Below are 6,158 nucleotides of genomic sequence, written 5' to 3'. Positions count from 1 at the left end.
AAAGAAGCATAGATACAAAAGGCAACTGTAAAAGGCGGCTCCATCCAGAAAACACACAACCGAACAGGCAAGCTCCGAGCCAGCTCCCATGTCAGAGGATGAAGAGAGCACATCCAGTTAGTCACGGTCAGAGAAACTGGACTACACTGGAAAACAGACCAAGCTCCAACAATTTTTCACTTCAAGAGAACAGCTGAGGAGTTAGCAGGTGGCGCAGCGGTTAGCGTACACAACCCATATACGGAGGGCTAAGTCCTGAGGAGTCCTGACCCGGGTTCGAATCGGACTTGTGGTCTTTGCCACTTGTATCTTCCCCCTTTCCTGCCCACTAGTGCTATAAAAACTAAAAAAAAAAGATCAGCTGAGAAAAAAACTGATTTGAGAATGGCCCTAAATATGATGTCAGACAGTCTTTTGAAATCTACGATTCCTGTTGGCTAAAATATGTTTATGTAAAAGTAACTTTCTGACGTTCAGTTCAGTTCAGTTTATCTCTATAGCACCAATTCACAACATATATCATCTGCAGACACTTTACAGAGAATTCAACCAGAGCATACAGTCAGATCATTTTCTACCCAAGCAAAAGGCTTCAATTACCGTTTTTTTGGGGGGTAAAAATATCACAATCACTTTAGTCAGGGAAGTTTGTATTTGCTGTTGCCTGTTCTAGTTCCTCTAAAGTATTTTTTATTATAAATTAACTGATGATGTAATTGGAGGGATGGAAACCAAAGACTTGGTTCTGGTTTTATTTTTATGCTTTCTTTAGTAGATATAGCATAAAAAAGCCTGACCAGATACACTCAGCTGACTGTAAAAAAGCTGTTTTCACATCAGTTTGACCTTTGAACTTTGTGTGTAGGTCAAAACAGAAGATGGAGAGATCTCAGCTGATCACGTCATCTCTGCTCTACCAGCCAAAGGCAAGTGGCTTTTTATTGGGCAACATTTCAGTTCTCCTTGAAGAGCTGTTAACAAGCTCATCTTCAGGAACGCCGGCCTGATAAATCCTCATGATCAGAGATCAAACACCTTCTGCTGCGCTTTGAAACACTGAACACAAAGATCCAGGAGGAAATGATCAAAGACACTAAAGCTGCTGTTCTGTCTTTCTGTCCTTGCAGCCCTTTCCTGCGTCCTCCCCCCGTCCTGCCGGAGTCTTACCCAGCAGCTGCAGGACATCTCAGCAGTGACGGTGGCTGTGGTCAGTCTGGAGTATGACGGCTCCATCCTGCCTGTAACGGTGAGGGTCTCACACAGCTGGCCTAAATGAATGATCAACAGGCCTCTGCATGAGTGATGCAATCGCATGAAGCATCCGATTAGTTCACATCAACAGATACAGGAGCTATGACATCATGATATGGTCCCTCTCAGGCTGTGGTTTTACAAAGTTTTTTTCCAATTCACCAAGATAGTTCATGGGTTGGATGTTTTGAAAGGAGATTTAAAGTTCCCTGAGTTCCCCCAACCCGCCAGCGACCCAGAGGCGACTTTTGAACTTTCAGCGCATGTACATATAAGTATTTCAATATCAACATAGCATGTCCACACATCTACAGAAAGCTCTCGTTCTCCTCTTTCCAACGATACCAAGCATTCTGCACATTTTAACCAGAGAAAAGTGAGAGATAAACAAAAGTCATAAAGTTTGTGTTCCTACCTTTTAGTTGTTCCAAAGGGGAAATTTTCAATATTTCTCTCTGAGTTTGATCTATTTTTGCTTGAAACAGCCAGAAAAAAGATAATCTGGTAAAGTGATGGTTCTGAATGTCGTATAAAATCCACTAAGGCACGAATATTGCAGGATAACTCTCATCTCCAGGAAAAAAAAAAAAGCCACCACATTTAGTTATTTTCACTCAGAATCCCTGCTGCAAGAAGCATGTCACTACCTGATCTGTCATTCGCCATCAGCTCACTTGGGAATCCAGAGATGCATCTGGGTCACCCTCGATTTTATTTGGCTAAAAAGACTGAAATGACCTTTTCCCTCCCCAAAAATAGTAAGCGTAATAAAATATAATGTGTTAAAAGTTGATAATGTATTTTCTGAAGAAATAAATAACTTTTCGGCTTTGGTTTTAAATATAAATCTAGTTTTAGGTTTTCCTTCCGTGTTAAGATTATGGTATATAGGGCGTAGTCTTAAGAAAGAAACAAGTAAACTGCAGATAAACATGGTTTAATCAGATTTTGTCAGAGCATGTCTGATGATGACTTCAGAGAAGCTGTTTAACGAAGAAAATCAAAACGGTCTCAAAAAGTTATAAAACATTTTTTAAAGTTGTGTATTGGCATTCTTTAGAATGTTAAAGATAGAAGTAAGTAATTTTAGTACCATAATTATATTATTTATGGACATTTATGTATATTTGGATCGTGCTTCTGGGACGGATCAGGTAGTGACATGCATTCAATGCGACCTCAGGTTCAAACAGGAAGTCCTGGCTTGATTGACACTTTGTTAGACCAGTTACAGGACGATGGGGGCAGGATGGAACAGCAGAAAGCCAATCGGCTTCAATAATGCTTAAAAGTTTTCACTTCCTTGTCAGACCTGCTATTCCAACCAGTAAAAACTCAGCTCCATGGGAGCGACATCAATCAATGTGAACAGCTGTTTACAATGATAAATAACCTGTACATTATCATTATTGTAACATTTTAATTAAGTACAACATTTTAGACTTTGACCGTCATCAGATGTTTCTGGATGCATGCCTTGTTTTTAAAGTTATAATGGACTTGCTCCTCCTCCTCTAACAGATTTTATAAGCAAAAAAAACATTACTAGATTAAACACTAGAGCTTTAACCAGAGGAGACTGTAATGTTCAGCGGCGTAGGACCAAATTTGGCCAAATGGTTGCATCCTTCAGAGGATCACAGTTATGGAACACTCTGCCAGCTCATGTTAGGGGCTGTGGAACCTACATATTCTCCTTGAAACATTGGTTGAAAACTAACCAGACATGCGTTCACAGGTAAACTGATCTGTTTCCATGGGCCTGTTAACCTCATTTTATTGTTAACCTAATTTTATTGTGATTTTATGTTATTGGCATCTGATCTGTTTGTGTCCACTCTGTTCTCTCCTGTAGCATCTTGTTTAATGTTCAGGTTTTTTTTACCTGCCTTAGGACAGCGGATGCACATTAGCTGTTGTGCTAATTCTGGCATATTTACATTGATGCTTAATGCTGACATGTTGATTAATGTGCATTGTCCTAATTCATATAAATAAATAAAATAGATAAATAAAAAATAAATAAATGCTTTATATGGGCGGAACCTAAAATTTCAAAGATAACTCAAGATGACTCTCTACAGATTTTGTATTCAGATTTTTTGCCTTTTATATAATTTTTTTCAATTAAAAAGTGTGTTTGAAAGATTGACAGTTTAGTATGATTCCTCTAAGTGTTCTCTTTCCAAAGACGTCTCACTGATGTTTCTATGTTGGAGTATGCAGCCGTGGTGGCATGGCCTAGTGCTATACTATAGAATAGAAATATTATTTTTGTAGATTTTCCAATCAGATTTGGAAGGCTGCTTGCCTGAGTTATAAGACAGCGTTTCTGTTGGGTCAAATAGTTCATTCCTGCCTGCAGGAATTAAATTCTTTAATTATTTTTTAAATAGAAAATCAAGGCGAGCATTGTTTTTTTTACAGTCAGAGCTGTTTTATGAAGCATGATACCAAATACACACAGTAAATCAGAATGTACAAGGGAAACCTAGAGAGTGTATTATTTCATGGAGCCCAGAACATTATTTATCCTCCATATGGCTCAAGAGCTATAAAAGTTGAATTTGGGGAGGAGTTTTTAGGCCTTTTTAGGCTAAAATCCTGGCAATGGTAAGGGGAAAATGTATTATTATTGATTTATTGTCCAAATCTTGAGAGGAATGGCCTCAAAATTGGTGTTCCGGACAAATAGGTGACCCCCCCCACACACACATTATCTGTGTCCTCATCAGTGAGATTGTGTCGTATAAAGCCCAATTCTGACCTTAAACCAATAGAACCAAAAAGAGATGCAGAGAAACTAAACTAAAAAATGGTTCATTATGATGAATTTATCAGTTTCTGATCTAAATGAGGGGTTTTACAGGAAAATGTAAACATTGCTGTTTTTTAATAACCTAATATCTCATTTTCTGAAGGTGGAGAACAAACGGATCATTATTTAGGAACTGGCTGTGCCGCATTTTCAATCCTTTGATTTGTTAAGAAATGAAAGGTATTGCAGGAGCTTTGAATGTTTTTTAATTACTTTCTTCCACATGGACTGTATCCATGCTGTTTTTCAGGGTTTCGGACACCTTATTCCTTCATGGGAAGACCCGGGTCTGCTTGGAATAGTCTACGATTCTGTGCCTTTCCCTCAGCACAACAGACCCAATGGACAGTCAACTAGACTGACGGTACAAACACGCACGTGTTCAGTCTGTAGTTTGTTAGACGTCATCTGCACTTGGAAAATGTGTTGCTCTCTTTAAGCATTTGAGCAACAGGTGGTGATTGCATTTATAAGAAAGTGAAAATCAATAAACAATTAAAGAAACTGAGCTGTATGTTGCTCTGAAGGTCTGTTTGGTGCCAACAGCCAGGGGTGGAGTTAGGAAATTTGGGGCCCTAGGTAAAGACAGGCAGAGGGCCCTAACAGACCCATTATACAGATACAGAAATTTTAAATAGAATAGACACACTGTATTTGTTCTACCTTTATTCCCTCTCTTCTTATTCCTTTTCTTGCTGTTTTACTTTCTGTTTTCTTTTGTCCCTTTTTCTTATCATATTGGAAATGTAGCTGACTTTTCATGCTGTCTCAAAAGGACTTAAAGAATTTTGAATCACTAAGCCCATTCTAACTTAGCTGATTGCTCCTTCCTGTGTTTCCAAAAAGGCCGAAGTAAATAACCCAGTCCTTCTTTTCACTGTAGACAAGCCATGATCTGCTTCTCTGTTCTCCATTTTTCATTTGGATGAAATAATAGCTGCATGAATCATTTTCCTCCTAAAATATATGCTTGAGGTTGTTACCCATTAATATGTAGAAAGGTGAAGGGGTGGTGTATATATAGGGAGATATTTAACCTTTAAACAGCTGATGGTTCAGACATCCAGAGGTTTCCCCTCAGACAGCTCCAGCTACATGTTAATATCTTCCTCTCATGTCTCCTAGGTCATGATGGGGGGCGCCTGGTTCCAGAATGTGTTTGGGGATCCAGAGGAAGTAACAACAGAGGTCTTTCTAACACGCGCCACCGAGGCGGTTCGCTGCCACCTGGGAGTCAGTGGCGCCCCCCGGTGGAGTAATGTGGTGCTTCACACGGTACATCAGGATTAACACTTTCCTAAAATATGAATCCTAAATTCTTCAACATTTATTACTATCCTTTGATGGTTTTTATTGTCTGTCTTCACAGGATTGCATACCTCAGTATTACCTCGGCCACTTTCAGAGAATAGGTGAGTGTTTCATTCAAATTATTTTGATATTTTATTGAAAAGAATGTAATAATTTGATATTTTAAATTCTTTCAGAAGTTTGAATTCTGAATGTGAGCGGAGTTTTCCTTTAAATCTGTTTGCCTTCTTCCAGATTCCATGCGTGGCTTCATTAGGACCAATAATCTGCCGCTGTCTCTGGTTGGCTCAGCATACGATGGCGTTTCTGTGAACGATGTCGTCTTCAGCGGACGGACCGCTGTAGCAGAGTTGATGGGAGGTTCAGCTGAAGCAACATGAGCAATTGATCATATTCTCATCTGGAAATGCAAACCTGGTTTATTTTTATTTTCTGAGTATAACATTCAACAATAAATATGTTTCCCTTTGCTGTTGGAAATTGTAGTTTTGTGTTTATAATAAAGTATTGACTTATATATTAAGTTTGATCTCTTTAATTTCAGTACATTTTTTTTGGGGGGGGGGGACTGATCGAGGTAAAAACTCTCTGGTTTTCACAAGATTAGGATGCAAAATAAGGAACAACACTGAGAGGTTTGTGAAACAGAGCGAGGAACTTTTCCCCCCCCAATTTCACCATCAAGTTAAGGACATGTTAACATAAAGGAAGTGAAGACCAGCACAATGTCCTCCCTGTGGTACAGATCATAGACATTTATAAAGAGTAAACCCCGCAT

At 39.0% G+C, this 6,158-nt stretch overlaps 1 protein-coding gene across 2 annotated transcripts in view; it reads left to right on the top strand.

Moving 5' to 3' along the window:
* The window catches only part of ppox (protoporphyrinogen oxidase), a 16,232-nt gene extending 10,340 nt beyond the window's left edge, over positions 1 to 5,892 (top strand). For both annotated transcript variants that reach the window (XM_015399101.1, XM_015399102.1), the window contains exons 8-13: positions 866 to 926; positions 1,128 to 1,246; positions 4,320 to 4,433; positions 5,195 to 5,344; positions 5,439 to 5,481; positions 5,615 to 5,892. In XM_015399101.1, coding sequence (XP_015254587.1) covers positions 866 to 926; positions 1,128 to 1,246; positions 4,320 to 4,433; positions 5,195 to 5,344; positions 5,439 to 5,481; positions 5,615 to 5,760 — 633 coding nt within the window. In that variant the 3' untranslated portion in view covers positions 5,761 to 5,892. The remainder of the gene's footprint in view (positions 1 to 865; positions 927 to 1,127; positions 1,247 to 4,319; positions 4,434 to 5,194; positions 5,345 to 5,438; positions 5,482 to 5,614) is intronic.
* Positions 5,893 to 6,158: the final 266 nt, after the last annotated feature.

The sequence above is a fragment of the Cyprinodon variegatus genome, unplaced genomic scaffold (assembly GCF_000732505.1).
Source record: "Cyprinodon variegatus isolate N-32 unplaced genomic scaffold, C_variegatus-1.0 Scaffold988, whole genome shotgun sequence".
Lineage (NCBI taxonomy): Eukaryota > Metazoa > Chordata > Actinopteri > Cyprinodontiformes > Cyprinodontidae > Cyprinodon > Cyprinodon variegatus.
The sequence above is the reverse complement of the archived record's forward strand: the minus strand, read 5'-3'. Positions and strand labels throughout refer to the sequence as shown.